At 43.4% G+C, this 20,485-nt stretch overlaps 2 protein-coding genes across 4 annotated transcripts in view; both read right to left on the reverse strand.

Moving 5' to 3' along the window:
- LOC147901581 (KH domain-containing protein At3g08620-like) overlaps window positions 1-20,485 on the reverse strand; it is a 37,107-nt gene that overhangs the window by 4,121 nt on the left and 12,501 nt on the right. The window contains exons 6-8 of one of the 3 annotated variants that reach the window (XR_015540987.1): window positions 17,708-17,851; window positions 17,287-17,597; window positions 15,990-16,083 (exon numbers count right to left, since the gene is read on the reverse strand). Coding sequence is in view for 1 of the 3 variants with exons in the window: in XM_087374519.1 (XP_087230645.1) it covers window positions 17,451-17,597; window positions 17,708-17,851 (291 nt within the window). In the remaining 2 variants the exon portion in view is untranslated. Of the gene's footprint in view, window positions 1-15,799; window positions 16,084-16,979; window positions 17,598-17,707; window positions 17,852-20,485 lie in introns of those variants that run through there. The other 2 variants (XR_015540986.1, XM_087374519.1) reach the window with 2 other exon arrangements.
- LOC147901582 (uncharacterized) lies at window positions 8,781-9,695 on the reverse strand. The gene is made up of 2 exons (XM_087375175.1): window positions 9,555-9,695; window positions 8,781-9,417 (listed from the first exon to the last, which is right to left on the reverse strand). Exons 1-2 carry the CDS (start codon window positions 9,693-9,695, stop codon window positions 8,935-8,937), a joined length of 624 nt encoding a protein of 207 aa, XP_087231301.1. The 3' UTR covers window positions 8,781-8,934.

Here is a 20,485-nt window from a genome sequence, read left to right on the forward strand (position 1 = left end):
TAAGGTTCAACCTTAGGACACGTGGCGTTTTTGCAACCACCCTAGTGAGATAGGGTTGGTTGAGTTACGTGGCAGGTTAAGATAACCTTGGTCAACAAGCAAATAAGGTTGGTCAAATTAACTATGGTAAGATTGGTCTTTTCGAGCTCTACGCGCCTGTCAGATCAGAATCACTGCAAGCAATTAGACATTGCCAATATTGAAAGAAATCAATTGGTAAGACCTTTGCAACAAATGACAAATCAATGCATGAATGCACAACGCATCCCAAAAGCACAAGTGCATGAGATGACCATATCCCAGAACATGGCATCCACACATAAAGCATCAAGGCACATGGAAGAAGAAAGCATCATGCATCAAGCAAAAAAAAGAACACCATCGACATCAAGCATTGAGAAGCAACAAACTTGCCACCTTTAGCCCATATGTTTGTAAATCAAACATGACCACCTGAGAGTAGCTATGAAAACACCCAGGGGAGGTATTGACATGTAGAAACCACACTTTACCACCTTAACTAGCAATGTATGCACTAACGGGAGGTGATGGAATGTAAACTCACATTTGACTACCTTGCGGTAGCCAACAGATCGTGGCACCAAGGGGAGGTGTTGAGATATGGTGCCATGAGCACATAGATTATAGGCTAAGGTATGGTATAGAAAAGAATCAAAGTAGCAACCCTAGGATGTGTACTACATGATGAGGAGGTGGATCAAGGATATCCTCAAAGAAACCCACAAGTGTTGACTTTTCAAAGGACACTCTCTATATAAGAGGCCTATCATGTATTGTTGAGTAGAGAGAAATGCACACTCACTCAAGATTCTATTTATGAGTCCAAGCTTATCTATCTAGTAACCTAATTGACTTGAGGTACATGTCATGAGCACTCTCTTCATCATGTTTCCACAATGTTTCCACACAGATTCCATCCACCTTAGAGCGCTCCATAGATCCTGAGGTTCACATGTTTTCTCATGGTGTTCCTTGGTAACTATAACTTCTCTCTTCTTACTTCTTGCACCCTTAAGAAATTGAGTCATCTGGAAAGCAACCTTATCAAAGTTTTTAATGAACTTGCATAAGAAGACTGAATGAGAGGTATATGCCATTGATAGACAGAACGAATCTTTTGTTCATCATTTTGTATGCCCTCAACAAAAATGATGGGTCCAAGGTGAAGAAGTCTATGCAGAAGTTAGTCACAATTTAATTCCTTAGCATATAAGGCCTTTCTTGTCTTAGAATGAACACAAGCCAAACATGACACTCATGTTCTTCCAATGATTTATTGTAAATCAATATATCATTAAAGATATAGGCGTTATAAATCGTTCTTCATTTGTTGGTAAGTCGTTGGGGAATTTGTAAGACCACGTGACATTATAAGAAACTTGTAATAGCCATATCAAGTCCCGAAACTAGCTTGAGAACCATCTTTTGGCTTAATATGTATTTGATGATATCTGGAACGTAATTGATTTTAGAGAAGTATGTAGACGATCCACCACGTCATTCATATGTGAATGGGGATATTTTTTTAACAATCAATTTATTCAACCCTTTCTAATCCACACACATGAGATGAGTCCCATCTTTCTTTTTACTCAAGCTCTCCATGGTGACTTACTTGGTTGAACATAATCTACTTTGAGATACCCCTAAAATTGCCTTGCAATTTCATATTCTTCCTTCTACCTAAGGGATTTCCGCGAGACTGGTTGATTACCAAGTAGTATTGCCCACAGCACATTCTGTAGCCGATAGAAAGGGTAGCTAAGGTATAAAGATATCATCATAATCATTCTTGATTGAATCCTTTGCAATTCAAAAGTTATCTTATCAAAGCATCACTAAATAATTTTATATTAGTAGAAAAGGAATCATCAAGTTGTGATTTAAACAATTCATATACATCATGAATATATTTCAAGAGACAACAATGAACCTCATAGTCCATATCTTAAAGCATTGCATAAACTTCACCCATTATTTGATTGGAAATTCCTTCCCTTAGTACAAAAATATCCCAATTGTGGACAAAAGAATTGGGGGTGACTTATAGCCAACCATCAAGTCTCACTCTTATAAAAATACCGAGGTTTTTTCAAACTTATGATATGACAATCCAATTTCACTCCTTATAGTTGTGAATTTGGAATCCCACTTCATAAGGACTGAAAGTTCCTAATGATGGCTTTTCGCAAAATTGACCAAGTACCTAGGGTCACTATTTGCAATTGGCACCTTAAATTTATGCACCGGGCAAGAACTTATAAAAATGTGGGTTGATCCTGTGTCAATCAAAACATTTACATGTATCCCTTGATAGACCCTTAATACTTAAGTACAATCATAGGGTCTAAAAGACGGAGATACTAAATTCACAATCCATACAACTACATCCATCTAAGTAATGAATTGCAACAAAAGAGACTTTTGTGTTACCTCTAACCTTCATCACATTCACCCCTTGAAACTTGCCAACCTTCCACTTATTGTCCTAAGTCAAATGCCCAAGTTGCGACCACTCGAAGCATAGATTCCCCTTCTTTACTTGTTTGACCTTTATTGCATCCAGCTTTGGTTGCTTTCATTGAAACATACAATCTGTAGTAGAAGGGAAGTATTCGTAAAGAATCCTTTAGAACCTTACTTCTTTTTTCCTTTTAGGACCTCCTTTTCGAATGTATGATTATCAAAAGAGCATTGCAACTAGCCTGCTCCTTTCTTGATGGTGGTTATCGTACATCATGCGTTCACATATAGAGAATTGCATCATCCAATGAGGTGATTCAATTCAGCAATACCGCATTTTTATAATCAGTAGGTAAGCCCAAAATAAACATCAAGCGTTGATGAGCCAAGGTGGCACTCCCTACTTTGGCTACCATGTCTTTAAGCTCTTCCACATAAATGTCTAGACTCTTATTTGTTATCCAAAGATTGAGAAGCTTTTTATAAATGTAATGTCGAAATGGGCAAGAAGGATAGAGAGTGGAGTGACAAAACGTCAAAGAGTGAACATACAACTCACACACTTACGATTATGTACCCTCAAAGTAAAATTAAAAATCCTAACTAGCATAACTAGCCCAAAGGGAAAAAAAAACTAACTGGGAATAAGAGTGCCCTCTAGGTGAGGTGTGACCTTTTACAAATCCCCCATCCCCTAAAACTCTTTAGCCCAACAATAAGAGACTAGGATGTGTCTAGGTGTTCTACAACGTTGACACATGGCATGCTTACTTCAAAAAATGGTTAACAATATAAAAATTGCTCCAAATGAAACTAAAAGTAAGCCTAAAGCTATATGGAGAGCTTAGGGTAAGCAAAAAAACATGTTTCGCATGTTCGAAATGGGTAGAAACATTTCGCTGAGAAACTTTTCTCGGAAATAGCCAAAATGGTAAATTTTTGATGAACCGCTTGCATCTAAAAGCACGTCTCTTTTGTTGTGCCACCGCCACGCCTCGTTCTATGTTGCCAACTGCTTTCTCTACAACCCTTCCCATCCCTGCTAAGTTCTCTCGAACATTGCAGGTTGCGGCTACCGTTTACAATGTACATTGGGCCTTTTGGATGCCCCGTCTGACTGTTCTGACAACCAGCTAGTCCTCTATAGTAGCCTCTCCATTTAGCCTCTCCATTTAGGCTCACAGTCACAGTCAGTCCTATTGGGCACCACACCTAAAGCAAGAGGCTGAGATTGCAGAGGATAAGTTTTTCTATTCTTGCAATATTCCTTTCCATGAGAAAGGACCGCTGCCCATCAGACATTTTACCATGCACTTGTAGCTATGCTAAAGCACTAGCATCAACCCTCGCACATACTAGTTTTTAGGCTATCCGTACCACGTCTAAATAAGCAAGATGGATGGACCAAGAAAGACTTTTAAGTACTCAAGGAGGCTTTAGGTCAGTATGGATAGTGTGATAGTGCAGCGGAATCCGAAAAAAACACGCACATGCACACGCACGCGCACACACACACACACAAGCACTCCCACAGCACACACCACAGAAAGAGAGACATGAGACTGCAAAGGATCTCAGGAGAAACCCCCAGAACCAGAGGGGAAACCTCTATATACACGTACTCAACAGCAACCCACAAGACAGGCTCCAAGTGCAGCCCACTGAGGTGATCACTGGTGTGAAAGAACTGCTCCACAACCCTACTCCAGAAAAAAGAAATGAGGGCTGAGGGAGGGCCTATAAATAGGCCCCGTCCCCTCCCTAGTCAGGTGAGGCATGCTGGCCGACAAGCCTGCATAGTGGCCGACCCACCGTCCAACCCATGGGCTGACACGCGACCCTATATAAAGGCACCCCCCTCTGCCTAGGGGGCCAACTCAACAGCTAGGGGACCAACCCCTCTGCCCTCTATAAGGGCTACTCCACGCCTCACTAAGGGATGACCCCCTGCCCGATAGGGGCGCTCCTCCTAGCTGCGCTCCACAAGGGCTGCACATGAGCCCCACACGGGCTAATCCCCTGCCTATGAGCCTGAGCAACATGCCTAGGTGGCCGACCAGCAAGTCTATCCCTAAAAAGGACCCATACGGCTGGGGTTGCAGCACAAGAGGATGGCCACGCATGCCCAACACCCAACTTGCCATGTGCACCTCACAATGGGACACCAAGCGAGTCCGAAAGGACCTCTCCTACTCTGCCCTCACAGAGGCGAGCACACCCACAACAAGGCCCTCCCTCTGGACTAGCCTAACCTCATGGGGGGCGGGCACACCCACAAGCACTGGCCCTCTCTCACTAGGGTGACATCAGGAGATGTTGACCTCCCACACCCCCTCTCAACTTCTAGATGGAACACATTTGCCAAGGAGCTAGCTATGCCACGGGAACAACTGGAGGAATCCGTCGTGTGATACTCTATTGCTAAAGACCGCCACACCTCTTGGTGCGACCCGGCTCAACACGATCACTAGAAACCTGGAACTGTTGCTCCCAAGCCACAGGTGCTAGGTACACTCTTAGTCATCTAGTACAACAATCTAACTACTGGTACTGGTACATCACCTTGGTGCGCGAACAATAATCCAAGTGATGCTGCCACCAATGCAAGGTCTACCTCCCTGCATGGCCACATGTATCTCACAGCTAGATAGCCCCCTTTGAAGCCTCCTCTCAAGTCGAGGTTGGTACACGGTCACCAAATCGATGAACTTCAATGCTTCAATGACAACGGCAATATAACATATCACAAGGATCAATCAACAATGTCTAGATTCTTGCACTGGCAACCTGCTAACCCATCCAAATCGCCAGCAACTCGTTAGACAATAATCGCAGCAGAACACTAGGAGACCCCCTTTGGATCTACTAAGTCATAACGTCCAAACTACATACATACTGATAACATACTACCACCTGAGTCAACAAGAACAACTCCTAGTGGCTCAAGGCCCTGCCTAAAAGCCTGCCTAGATCAATGACTACCTTCCCCCTACACCTGATTGGTAGATCCCATTGCCACAGACAAGCAAGCAATCCTCCATCTGGATCCGGAAAGCCTGCAGGCAGCGTATCTTGCCTCGTGGGACTAGAAGACTGGAGTATACGTTGTTGCAATGGTAAAACTGTCTAACTAGTTACTAGTCCCATCACCATTCTGTTCGGGACACCGCCGCCAATAATGACATTTTTTACCATGTCTATTACACATACGGGACGCCTTGAGTGCTTCTCGTTCCTCATCCGTCAACAGCTTTCTTCCTTTCTGCTCAATTGCCAAAGCCTCAAGATGACTCTCATAGGTACCACTGGGACCAGTTTCTCCCAGGTCAACGCGTTCATCCTTCCACTTGTGATCAACGACGAATAAAAGGTTCCATACTCAGAGAATAACTAGGACATTAGAGTAATGGCCATGTCCTCCGACCATATCTACTTCCTTGCCTAAAGGATCTCTTGCTGAAGTTCCTGTAACTTGTTGATGTGCTCCCGCATCGATGACGACTTCTTGGGATCCAGCAAACGCATCTGGACTTCCAGGGAAACCCTCTTCATGGGAGAGGTTTGATTATACAGAGACGCCAAATGCTCCCAGATACGCTTGGCCACCACTGTCATGTGCTTCACTTGATTAATCACCTGAGAAGAACAGTAAAGGAAAATAAACGATCTTACCCTTGCATTGATACGGTCCCAAAGCTGAGACATGGACTCAGACTCCTTCTACTCCAAGATGCCAAGATTGGACGCAAGGATATCGGCTCTGGCAACTCCTATCAATATGATGAAATATGCCATATCATATGACTGCAACGCAGGCTCCATCATCAACCACCACACTCCGTAATGGAGCCCATCCAACTAACGAACAATTGGAAACGTGGGCAGAACTGAGATTTTTGTCTTGTTCTCTGCCATCTCAGACGAAGTCAACATGTTGGAGTGAAGAGAGAGCTGAACTCAAAGATAAGGTGGATGGGATAGATGGGAATAGAAGGTTGAAGAAAGGAGAGGGCTGGAGAAGACGATGAAGATCCGTCCCTCCTAAACACCTCCTTTCTGACCTGAAAACACCCTTCAAAGTCACCCCTTGCTAGGCACCCGAACAGTCCACTCCTCGTACATGCTCCTCCTCAACGACACCTCTGGACAGCACCCTAAACCTCCTCGTTGTGTGCTGGCTCAACACTCTCTGCGCTCCCCAGGTCTCTGGCCAACCGTGGTTCTGATGCCATGTGAGAGTGCAACAGAATCTGAACACACTTTTTTTTTTTGGGGTGAAAAAATTGTTGCTTTTATATTACAAGATGGGCATCCCAAAGCAGGATATGCTCAAAATATATCAAGCAAAGATGTCAATATATGACAAATATACATCCTGATCTAGAAACCCTGTTTGTAAACAATCATAAAACGATTGTTGCAAAGAGTGCCTGAAGAAAGAGTAAGCTGAGAAAGTCGGATCGCCAAAAACTCTATGATTTATGTCCTTCCATAGAGTCCAAAGTGCCCAATATCGAACCCAAATAAAGAAAAAAACAAACTGATGTCGAGGGGGATGTATCCCAAACAACTAGAAGTACTTGAAAAAAGTAAAGCCTGGAAATCTGGCGCATAAAGTTTGACTCAATAATGCCAAGAAATCACATGTATGAGAATAGTGTCGAAAGAGATGAGACATTGTTTCCCTGGGAGCCAAACATCGGCGACAAAGTGGTGGAGCAACACAGCGTTGTGCCAAAAACTGTCCAGTGGAAAGACTCCCAATAAAACACGCCACAGAAACACCTGTTGCCAAAGAGGAATTTTTGCTTTCCAAACCCCACTCAATCTTCTTCGCCACCACTTTGCCGTACTATTCATATGCCAAATTTTATTTGCCCTCTGTGCAGCCCAAGTCAAAGGCAAAAGAACTTTATAGAGTGCTGAAACTGTAATATTTGACAGCCGCAAAGGACGACGTGTCGATCCTGTAAATAAAGAGTCCAGTCGTGCAGTCAATCCTCCACTTCCAAAGCAGGTACAAGAGAAAATTTCTGAATCAAGGAGATAATCTTATGCCAAACCGGACAATAATGCAATCCAAGACTATATTTTGCAGCAGCCTGAGGGAAAGAAAGCCCAGCGGAGGGGAAAAGACCTGAGACCAGTGTACACTTTCAGCACACACTGCAAAAAAGAGAGAGAGACAAGAGACTGCAAAGGATCTCAGGAGAAAACCCTAGAACCACAACACTCGTTATGTGCTGGCTCAACACTCCCTCCACTCCTCCGGTGTCTAGCCAACCGTGGGTAGCTCTGATACCATGTGAGAGTGCAGCGGAATCTGAACACACACACACACACACACACACACACATAGAGACAAAAGCGCTCACATAGCACACACTGCAGAAAGAGAGAGAGACAGGAGACTGCAAAGTATCTCAGGAGAAACCCCTAGAACCACAGGGGAAACCTCTATATACACATGCTCAACAGCAACCCACAAGACAGGCTCCAAGTGCAGCCCACAAGAGCTGGTAACACTGCATAAGGAGTGGCTGAAAAAATGCTGGAAGAGCAGCCCACCGAGGTGATCATTGGTGTGGAAGAACTGCTCCACAACCCTGCTCCAGAAGATAAGAAATGACAGCTGAGGGTGAGGCATGCTGGCTCATCCACCGTCCAACCCATGGGCTGACACACAGCCCTATATGAGGGCACACCCCTCTGCCTCGGGGGCCGACCCAGCAGCCAGGGGACCAACCCCTCTGCCCTCTATAAGGGCTGCTCCACGCCTCACAAAGGGCTGACCTCCCACCCCAACTGGGCTGCTCCTCTTGCCAACTCCACCTGCCCTCCACAAGGGCTGCACACGAACCACGCAGGGGCTGATCATAGTTACCAGCCGAAACGGAAACGGAAGAAACGGAAACGGAAGAAACGGAAGAAACGGAGTTTCCGGGCCCCGCCGAAACGGAAACGGAAGAAACGGCAATATGATACAATTTATGTATAAAAATTTATTTTTTATACATAATTTAATTATCAATAGAGTGCAAATCATACATAATACAAATTACAATTATCTATACTTGAAGGCTGAAGCTTCAGGCTTCAGCCTTTAAGCATCAATGCATCATTCATGATTCATGCCTCTATGATTCTAAATTCTTGAATGATGCTTCAATAATCTGAAATCAACATGTATCATGAGTCATGACTAACAAGTTTGGCATTACAAGAATCTGAAATTTAGAAGTTTGAAGTACTTAAAAGTTTAAACTTAGCACACAAGTTGAAACTTGAAACTTGAAACTTGAAACTTGAAAGTATTCAATGTCCAGACTCCATAGATGATCATGATTCATGGTCCACAAATTTCATGATCATGATTCATGACTCATGACTCATGAGTCATGCAAGACTCAAAATAAAAGCACTCATGGATGATATAAAAAAACAGCAGGACTACTGATCATCTGCATCATCCATGGCCTCCTCGTCATCGTCATCCTCTGCGTCCTCAGATAAGTTCGAGGCATCTGTGTCACTGTCTGAAGAAGAATCATCAACATCAGGATCAGGACCATCGGGTGCAACTGAAGTACTAGCACCATCTCCAGATGGTTGAGTGTATGATCGTGTGTGGTGTGCTGGCGCTGACAACTCCTCATACAACATGGTGTATATGTCCAGCTCCTCCCGTGGGATATCTGGTATGACCTCCATCTTCTCCACGTCCACCTTGTCTACATTCACTTGGCGAGGTTCGGGGCAGCCGGCGGTGAACTCAAGGAGACGGAGGTTGCAATGACAAAACACCAACCGCTCCAATTGAGCCGTGCTCAATCTGTTCCTCTTCTTTGTGTGAAAGAGGGCCCAAGTGCTCCAGTTCCTCTCACAAGGACCGGAACTGCAGTCCTGTGAGAGAACACGTATAGCAAGGCGTTTCTGCCATAAGCCAATTAAGCCGAGATAAGTATCAGGAACTTGATAACTTTAAACATATTTGTAGTAGATAAAACTTCAAATTACTTAACGACTAAGCTCCAACTAGTGGCGTTGGAACTTGTCTCTTAGACTCTTACCAAAGTAGGAGTACAGTTGCCATATTTCTCCCACCAGGAGACAGGTTGCAACTGTGTCTCTCGGAGCCTAGCTGTAGGTCGACCAAAGAAGAGGCTGTGATTGCGGAACAATAGAAGTTCATCCTCCAGTCTTCGTTGCATCTCCAAGTCACCACCTGTCCAATTTTGTAGATACTGTTGCATCCCCTCCTCCAACTCGTCATTCTCATATTGCTCTTGACTGCGCCAGAGCGGATGCAATACATGTGCCACCGCATGGATTGGGCGGTGGAACCAATTCCACCGCTTATTCCATATAGCACGGATGGACTCAACCCTAAATCATGCCACAAGAAATTAGAATGCATTATGCATACAAAATTGATAGACTATAGATAATAGTACATACATAATATATATCTGAAAATTCCAGGCTTCATGATAACAAATTGCCATTTAGTAACTGCAATAATTATACATATTACAAAAGTAAAAAGTCTTACTTATCAGGCGATAGGGAAGTGTTTCTGTTGAGGGCCTCTCCAATCTTGTCCATAAACTCGTACAAGAGCCCTAATGTGCTTCCCTCCATGTCTGTGATGCGAAGCACCGTGTAGATAGGATTAATCGATTTGATTAATGCCTCCGCCTGATTCCACCAAGACTCATCCATGATCATGCGAAAAAATTTGATAGACTTTGCTTGGTCTCTATCATCCCAATCTCCCCACTCCCGAGACACAACCGTGCGCAACAAGCCCTGGCGCACTCGCACAAGCCTCTCCACCACTATGAACATGTAAGCAAACCTTGTGGTTGGAGGTTTCAATAGCTCAAGGTCACTGTAAGCCCGATAGATGCTGAGGACTTTGGGTCTCTTCGTGACAAACTTCACGATACTGCGGGCTGTGGAGAAGATGGCATCAATCCAAGGTATCTTCCCTAGGTCCTCGATCAAAAGATCAAGGCAATGTGAGGCACAGGGTGTCCACACAATCTTAGGGAACTCATCTTCTAACATGGCACCCATTGACACACAATTGCTGCCATTATCTGTCACCACCTGCACCACATACTCAACACCTATCTCCATAATGGCTGCCCGTAAATGCTCCCAAATATACAGCCCTGTAATCACTGTACCTGCAGTGGAAGCGTCTATGGCTCTCAAGAACATGGTTCCCTTGCAAGAAGACACTAAAATATTGTACACATTCCTCTTGCGTGCATCTGACCATCCATCGCATAAGAGTGTGCATCCATATTTTTTCCAAGTCTCTTTCAAGGGCTTCATTTGGTCTTCCACACATTCCCTCTCTCTTCTTAGCTCTCTTGTCCGCAAGGCCTCATATGTAGGCCCTTCCCATTCATACCCAATGCGGCTTACAGCTCTCATGGCCTTCCTCCATCGTGTAGTCTTCGCCACATGAAAGGGTATTGCACATTGTATGAAGAGCTTTGTGAGCTCACTAGTGGCCTCCTTCACTGCTTGCTTTTGCAAGCGTGCTTGAATGCTAGACCTTTGCAGTGATCCTCTTTTCCCCGCACTAGCATCCACACTATTTGATCCATGTGGCAAGGGTGTTCTTGTGGCACTAGGACCTGCGCTCGATGTAGTTGATGCCCCTCTACTTCTCTTTGCAGAACCCAATGTGCTGGCATCATCCAATGGCTCAGTGTCAGCAGCCTCTTCTTCATCTTGCAGCCCTTGTCCTCCACTTTTTGCAGCCAAGGCTGCCATACGCGCACGCTTCCATTCTGCTAGGCCACCTTTCACTGCAGTAGGCACGAACTCACAAGGTCCTACATCCTTGCAGGGAACACCTGCTAGATGGTCTTTCACCCGTGTGACAGACCCCGTCTTGCTTATGCCGCAATAGTTGCATCTCCACTTCTTGGAGCCACCGCCTCCTTTATAACTATCCAGGAGGGAGACATGGACCCAATAAGCATCTCTCGGCATTGAGGAGGATGGAGAGGTCACAAGTGACTCGTGAGAAAGGATGGGAGGTAGACTGTAGAAGGAGGATGGAGAGATAGAGGTAAAAGAGGATGGAGAGGATGGAGAGGTAGAAGTGAAGGAGAATGGAGAGGAGGAGGACGGAGAGGTAGAAGGTAAGATTAAAGAGAGGATGGAGAGAAGAAGGATGGAGGGATGGAGTCAGGAGAGCAGGCTGCCAAGCTGCAGGCTGCAGCTTGCAGGATGGAGAAGATGGAGCAAAGGATGAAGAGGATGGAGAGAGCTCAGAGAAGGATGGAGGTGAGGGCAGGTCCAAGAGCAAAGGATGGGATGGAGAGAGCTTGAAGGATGCTGAAAGGATGCTAGAAGGAGGCTGAAAGAATGCGGGAGGCGACGAAAAACGGCAGCGGCGAAATTCTGGAAGAAAACCCAAAAAACCCGTTTTTAGGGTTTCTGGGAAAACAGGAAAAACGAAACGCCGTTTCTTGACGAAACGGCGTTTCCGTTTCGCCGTTTCCGTTTCCTCCCACGAAACGAGCGTTTCGTGCAACTATGGGGCTGATCCCCTGGCTATAAGCCTGAGCAACAGGCCTAGGTGGCAGACCACCTCTGTCCCTAAAAAGGGCCCATAGGGCTGGGGCTGCAGCACAAGAGTATAGCCACTCAGGCCCTACATCTGTCCTGCCCTGTGCGCCTCCCAATGGGGCCAGTAATTGACACCAAGCGAGCCCAGAAGGACCACTCATACTCTACCCTCACAGGGGCGGGCACACCCACAACAAGGCCCTCTCTTTAGACTAGCCTAACCTCACAGAGGACAAGCACACCCACAAGCGCAGGCCCTCTCTCACTAGGGTGACATCAGGGGATGTCGCCCTCCCACAAATAGACCGTCGTCTCCAACTTAGGAGTGACCCAAAGACGAGGCACATATTAACATCATGGTGACTTCGGTAGGAAGCATATTCCTAGATGAATCCAGGAACATTCCCAAACTCATCCTCTAACAACACAACATAGTGCAGTTTCAATCTCACGATAGTCACTCATAAGATTGAAAACCATAAACTCCATCACGCATAGGAGGGACTAGCTACTAGGACATCCCCACTTCCGTAGGAAGCATATCGTTGAGGGTGGTTGATGCTTTACATGCCGGCCTTCACATCATAGGAGAGTGGATATGGGGTCATATTTGAGGCTGCCATTAGGGAGATTGGTGAAGACAATGTCATGCAAGTCATCAGCGACAACAGTTTTAATTGAAAGATGATGGAAAGTCTTCTTCAGGTGGACTCCTTGTGCTTCACATTTTCTTAATTTGACAATGGAGGACATTATCAAGTTGCCGTGGGTGTCGTGCGGTTAAGCAAGCAATGCAAGTAGTAACTCATATTACCCGTAAGCCACATGCACTAGCCCTATTTAGAGAGTGCAAGTGGGAGCTTGTGAGATCCACAGACACGCTTTGGCTACATGGTCTTGGCTCTTGACATATATGATTCATGAATTATAATTTTAAAACTGTGAATCTTGAAATTATTAAGTGTTTGTCATTTTTCTATTAGGATTTGGAAGACTCTAGAGTCTAGAGTCTAGACTACTTCAGAATCTACATATCAAATTATGATTTATTGTTTACTTACAAATGGATCAATTTTAAGAGGTCGGTTTAGACCAGAGAGAGCCTTCATCGCATGATGACTAGTTCAAATTAGTTGGGATGGACTCACTCAAGATTACTTGCTAGACAGAATTTTGAGGAAACCATTTTCGATAATCATATTTGGCAAGAAGCACTCTGCATTCAATTGTCGATAGAGTCCTTGTACTTTGTGCTTTGCCTCTTCGACAATGAGAGTTGTACAACGGGCTTATGAGTTCATGAGAAGCTTTGAAAGGCAACAAAAAATTGCCCTATGCTCGAACAGAGTAGATATACATAAAAGTTTTAGCTTGCAACTCATAGCTACTAAGTTTTCTTAGCAAGTTAGCTATAACACTTAAATTTTGTTCTTGAATCCAGATTCGTATTTCTAAATCCTCAAAAAGGATTACATCTTAGAGATTTGAAAGAAGAGCTTCCTAAATGGAATAATCGGGTGCTTGGAAGCGGACTGACCACGTAATTGAAGAAAGTAAGTATCCCATCGCATGAGGTGCTTAGCATGCAAGTGCTTAGTGCTAAGTGGCCACATGTAGCATGGTAACATGGCCGTAATTCCTAATTCACTTATCTATATTGTCTTTTCTGCATTGCTGCTTATAATAGCATTAGAGAGGGCACAATGACATAAATCATTTCTCCCATGCAATTGCTAAGGCAGAGCAACAAGGTGTTTGTTCTTTCTTGGTGGAAGAAATTTGAGATTTTGAATCCCTAATTGCAGCACCTAGCTCTTCACATCCTCTCACGAGATTGAATCTCAAGTCTAGCTAAGAGAATATGAAGCATATGCATAGACATACAAAAAAAGAAAAGGAAACAAGTTCTTAGTTATAAAATATAAGTTACACCATTTTGAAAAATTGGCTCGTCTTGAGAATTGAGTCAAGTCTAGCTATTTCTCTGTGGACGTAGCCAACGCTGGTTGAACCACGTATATCAGTGTCTCTCTATCTCTTCCATTCTCTATGCTTTTTGTATTGTGTATTTTATGCATTCTGCTTCTCGCACTGTTGCTCCATTATCACATTGTTGCTAACAACTGGTATTAGAGCATTTGTTTAAGCAATGCTCATTTGACTTGCTTGGAATGAGGTTCCTAGTTTGAGTGGGAGCAATGACGGAAGAAGTAAAGTTCAAAATTGAGAAGTTCAATGGCAAGAACTACCAGCATTGGAAGATGCAAATTGAGGATTATCTGTACGAGAAGGACCTTTTCTTGCCATTAGACGAGATCGCAAAGAAGCCTGCAAGTACGCCAGTTGAAGGCAAGGAGGTTCTTGAAAGAAAGGCACTAGGAACAATACAATTGTGTTTGCCAAATACAATTGTGTTTGCCAGTGTCAATGGCTTTCAATGTTCTTGAATATAAGACAACAAAGGAATTCATGAGCATGCTAGATATCTCGATGTGTTTCGTGCAAGCATGAAACAAGAAAATTACATGGTGCTACAATAGCAATTTGACTGTCACTGAGAAATCGAGTAGATGGCTGCAAACTACCATTAAGATCTACAATCAATCTCTTGAGCCATACACATTCTATTGCAGTTGTGAAAACACCCTGTACTCAGCTTCACATGATGAAGTAACCATAGTGGATTGTGCATGGACTGCCAATAAAGAAACAATTGCTACTAGTGGAGTGCCATAATAACCAACCCAATCTGAATCACTAAAAGCATGTAGCTCAAAGTCGGCCGCTTTAGCAAAGAACAACCAAGAGCTCGTCTGTGGGCAGCGAAAATATCTAGGATCTGCGCCTGGTCGGGCTGTCTCATGCTGTGGTGGCAGAGGAGGGCGTGGTCTCCTCGATCTCTGAACCCATTGGGCTATGTTTAGAGTGACCCCTCGTCTCGGGCAATCTCCCCTATGGAAAGTTGTGATAGGCCGAACCTCAATAGAGTGTGCTCTAGTCACTCACCGTGCTGCAGGTGGTCTCTGTGCGCCTGATTTGCATTTGGACTACTAGTTTTGATTTTGAGTTTCTTAGCATAGCATCAGCATGGCGAGTTTGAGTTACTATTTTGATTGTACTTTGTCTCATAGGCCACGAGGCCTCCCAAAGACATAAATACATCTCCTTTTCTCCGTCCCCCCCCCGCCTCTCTCTCTCTCTCTCTCTCTCTCTCTCTCTCTCTCTCTCCCCCCCCCCCCCCCGGCCAAAAAACCCACAGCGCTTACAATCAGACAATTGGCAGCTATACATAGAGCTGCAATATATCAGATGAATCCAGGGACATGCCTAAACTCATCCTTTAAAAACACAACATAGTGAAACTCCAATCTCATGATAGTCACTCATCTACAATAACATTTTCAGAGATGGTAGAACATACTATAGGGTGCACAAACTAAAATCCACCGTCTTCTACCGTCACCACGACTTGGTAAAAAACTGTCCGCTGAAGACAGACTAGCATATGCTACAGGATTCAACTTCCAGCAGGACATATGGTACACGATTCCACTTCGAGCAGGATTATCTGTATAAGATCTCAAAGCGAGGAGATATCCACTTGCAGTAAAGAGATCATTTGTCCAGTACAGGGCTAGCCATCCCATTGACGCAAATGGTGATATCGTATGTACACATTTCCATACATGGATACACCACAAAGAAAGATCTCAACTTCACCCAGAATACACAGCACTCAATTTATTTTATAAAAGGGCGAGCCCAATCACTAATAAGTGAGCATTATCATTGACTGTCAAAACTCAAGAAACCATTGCGTCAACTAAAACGATGTAATTGAGATTAACCATAATAATTGGTCTAACCCTTGACTCGCAATAAAGCTTTGTATTGAAGAAAGTAAACACAACCTGATCAACCGTGTCATGCTCCATCGATGGATATCCGCATCTCCTCATGCGACATTGTTGAACAATATCCATGTAGACTAAAGGTTCACATCACCTGCACAACCATAAAATTGAGTCAATATCCCTCTGAAAAGGAGTTGACGCCTATCTCACCACCAGAAAAAGTATAGTAAGGTGAAGTAGGAACCCACATGAAACTGCAGCAAAAGACACTTCACACAAGGCAGACTGACTGAGTTAGGTCTAAAGGCCACTTCCTCACTGCCTAGTTAATTGAGGGCTCTTGAAAGATACAGTTAGGTGGTGTTAATATACCTGCTCTCGAAACATTGTCAGCATCAGTCAAAAGTCATGTCAGAGTAGCTGCTTCATTGATGGAAGGTCAGAGTAAGTGTCAGCACTGCAAGCGAAACAGAAACCAAAGGTCTACCATTCTTGTCCAAATCTTGAACAGAACAGCTTCAGTCAAAACTCCCAGCTGTACAGCAAGGGATCATTAATCAAACGTGTTCAAGTCAGCCCCTTTGGCAGGGGAGCATCAATAAGTCAGCCCCTTTCACACACACCATGTACAAGCACTACAACAGGAACTTCTTTCAGTGCAAGGAATCCTTGGCACCCTTGCCTGATTGGTTAACAAATTCATTTGATAAAGAATGACTAGCAACCGTCAAACATTCCTTTGAAAATCCAATAACCAGACTTTACAATTTTAGTTGTTGCAGAAATTAAGCTTCCCGATAGCTTTCCTCTAATTCTTGATTCAAAACTTTTACCCATGCAGAGCCAGAAATACTTTCATGTAAATGCATTCCAACATTGTTACAACCAAAACAAAACTCCAAACGTATAAAAATGTGCATTCATCCACAAATTGCAGAAAATCAAGGACATCCTAACATGGGATTCAAAAACATCAGAATCCCAATCAGTTGGTTACAAAAAAATGAACCATTGATAGAAGCAAATATCATAGCACACCGTACAACTTAAACTTCTCAAACGTACATTAGGTTTGGAAAGTGTTAAAAATTTCAATCCTGTTACCAATGCGTGTACGCAACCGGCTCCTCAGAAATATTGATGATCAGTATTGCGATACAAAGATCTATTACTAGAAAGGATGACGGAATTCACATCCTTCTTTAGGCTTATAACAAAACTATACAGACTTAACATCTACGCACTGCTCCAACATAATGCTCTGCAGCTCAGTACCCATCCTCATGAAGAAATCTTCTTAGTTCTTAAGCTTACAGAAGAAGAGTAGATCTCACAATATAGAAAGCGAGTGCACCTGCTTCAAAACAAGAGTTGCTGAGAGGGCATATTAATATAGCCACAGATTTTTGTAGTTACAGCCAGGATCTCAAATGTAACTGCCTGTTGAGCAATCTCTTACTTATTCGGAGCACACCACATAACCCAGAAGAAGATAACTGCTGGCAAGCTGCTGGATAACTATCGTCTTGTTTTAGCGCGCTTCATCCCAGAATTACTGAATGGAGACACGCTTCCACTCCAGGAAGGTGTATCCTCCCTCAAAGTCCCATTCAACATTGCAAGCTCACGCAGTTGCTGTTTTTTGAAGTAATCATGTGACTCATCCTGAATTGATCAACAGAATTCCATCATCAAAATAAGAAGGCAGTGATGCTGCACATGTTCCTTAAACCAAGCTAAACTTTAGAACTATAACACAACAAAAGAGATCATACCACAGGCTTTAGGAGGTCTTCTAGTATCTCTCGTGCACGGTTCAACTGAATGTCTATGACATTGGCCGGTTGTTCTGCCTCAATTAAAACATGAAGAGGCTCATTGAGATGCTCATACCCAGGTTTATCCCGCAATTTCTCTTCCTGAAAAATATAAATCAATCATATCAGCAATGCAACATAATAAGGTAGCACTCAAAAGGAGAAAAAAAGAGCAACCATATTGTTCCTTAGTGACAAAAATGAACATATGCCACATCATATATTGCAAATTTAGGATTTAGTAGGCAGTCCCCTTTGAGAGCAGATCTATATAAGATAAAATGGTCTCATGTCAAGATGCTACGGGTTCTACTTCTTGCACAGTTGATCCATTGCAAGCCATCAGTCCCACACCATATCCTGGTAGCAAAGTTTGGGGTCACCTCTACAACTTAATGGTGACCACATACCTTCACAGAGTATGAGACTTTGATACAGCTAAATCAAGACAACGGAGGCCACCTTTACTAGCCCTAACTTCATCTATGATACTAGAAACAAATCAGAGGAGTTGATATGCTCAGACACGCAGATGGTTTGTAGGCCTGGGACTTCATTTGGACAAACGGCCATTGTTTCAGTATAGCTTTTTGAGGCCCTATCCATTCCACTCAGCTATCAAGGAGATAAACCGGGTCATCAGAGAGGACCTCTAACAACTCCACACATACAAGACCTCACTAGCACCCCACAAAGCTTTCAGTAAAACTCACCTTTTGCAAAGATCATTGCCTCCAGATCCCAATAGAGAGTTTTAACAATATCCCAGGCTATACTCAGAGCATCTCTTGAAAATCTCAATTGGGTCATTTTAAGAATCCTCTCACCGACTACATATTCGCACGGGACAAGCAAAGGACACTCCACACTAGAAACGGATCTACACAATTGTGGCATGCACGAGGTTGAGACAAGGAGCAATTTTTATTCAGATGCCATGTGTACTATTAAGGTCCGTGGATGGCATTACTGTCTATTCAAGAGCGGATTTGGACGAGTCTTGGATTGCCTAGTTGATCCTGATCATTGATGCTTGGCAAATTTCCTACTCGAGACCCAACACTAATGGTTGACTCCTTTGATAATAGAGGAGAGACTAGGAGGCTTGTTGAAGTCCACCCAGAGGACGATCACTAGCTTCTTCCACCCCGATGACCCAAGCCACGAGCAACATGGGGCACGATGTAGTCAAGACCCACGACATGGCAAAGTTCACCCACGCATACGAACCGCAAATATCTCCTCATTATTATTCACCTTGGGGAGATAGACTACTCGACTAACGGCAATGCTTGTGAAACGAAGTGCTCCCTCCTAGAAACCACACAAGAGGAGAGAGCGTCAACCGATATCATCTCTTCTATCCTTAGCCAACCGAGGGAGTTGTTCCCAGACAACATACATAGGTTCTGTCACTCATATGGTCAGCTCACGGACTCACCTACTGACCAGGATCTCCCTCCCCTCCTTTTATGGTGTCATCTATGTACTCTCCCACAGAGACAGGGCAGCATATCTCTTGCTTGATATCCTCGTCTCAAACATCATCCTTGGGTGCGGTTGCCCAATTTAGCAGGCCCACCCCTTCGCTTTTATTATATTTGGCTTTTATTATGTCTCATAAGCTCTTTGCACTTTTAAAGACACTAATAGAGTTTCCTTTTTTATTTCTTTCTAAGTGACTTCAACGTCTCAAGTAGAGCACTCCTCCGGTAAGGCACCGCTCATAAACAGCACAGTGTAATCTAACGAAGTCACCCAAAAGTAGAAAGACCTACACTCCATTACCCACGGCTCATGACAAATTTTCACTCCTCCATTCCAAAGTTAGAGAAAACAAAACCGGAAATGGGAACCGAAAAAATGAAAGTGTTATAGGATTATTCTCGAGGGCCGAAACGACAGAACGCCACATTAGCAAGGGATTTTTAGGGACAAAAGGAGGCAGCAATAACCATTCAAAATTCAAAAATAGTACTGACATTTGAAATTACATTTAACACATAAACTTTCAAAATGCTATGGCCTAGTGCATAGTACAAATTTGAAATAAAATCAATGAAAAACACTCAAAGAACTAACAAAAAGGTATATACATACCTTTGTAAGACTAGAATATATCTAATCCTACAAATTTACATTTTTGTTATTCTAAACTTCAAAATGCTACAATGAAAATAAGAGAAGAAAGAAAGAGAAGAATAATGAGCTAACAAATAAATAAATAAATATCAAAACAAAAGGTAGACATATCTAGCAAGCAAAGCAATGCTTGTGTCATCAATTCCCAAGCATAGGCAGCTATATTGGGTTTCTAAAGACCTACGGGGCAAACCCAGTCCTTACTAAAATACATCAATTAAACAAAAGAGAAAGATAACATGAATAAAGAAGAAAGGAAGAAAAAAGAAAGATAACAAAAAGGTGATATTATATAAATCATATACGTCAAAAGTACAAAAACCAAAAAGCCAAGGCCCTATGCCTTAGGGGTACATCAAATATGGGCAACGCTACTTCACACAAGCGCTCCCAAGGGAGCCTACAAGCTTGGCTAAGAATCTGAATGGCAAGCGATTGCAGCTCGCGGGAATCAGCTCCATAATTCTCCCACCATGTAAACAGCCCCAACTCAAATCTCACAAATTACAGATATATGCATTAAATATGCATTGCACATAGATGTTACAAGATCGTTTATGTGTAATGTATTATGTAATACTAAAATCTGAAAAT

This window comes from Dipteris shenzhenensis, chromosome 5, assembly GCF_047967505.1.
Source record: "Dipteris shenzhenensis isolate YYH24624 ecotype China chromosome 5, Dip_SZ_1.0, whole genome shotgun sequence".
Lineage (NCBI taxonomy): Eukaryota > Viridiplantae > Streptophyta > Polypodiopsida > Gleicheniales > Dipteridaceae > Dipteris > Dipteris shenzhenensis.

What these genes read in the sequence shown, in the direction of transcription:
- LOC147901582 (XM_087375175.1), bottom strand. Translation starts at nt 9,695, where the DNA reads ATGCAACGAAGACTGGAGGATGAACTTCTATTGTTCCGCAATCACAGC. An exon ending in GCAACTGTACTCCTACTTTG is followed by an intron (nt 9,418 to 9,554) that starts GTAAGAGTCTAA and finishes GGCTTATGGCAG; the next exon opens with AAACGCCTTGCTATACGTGT.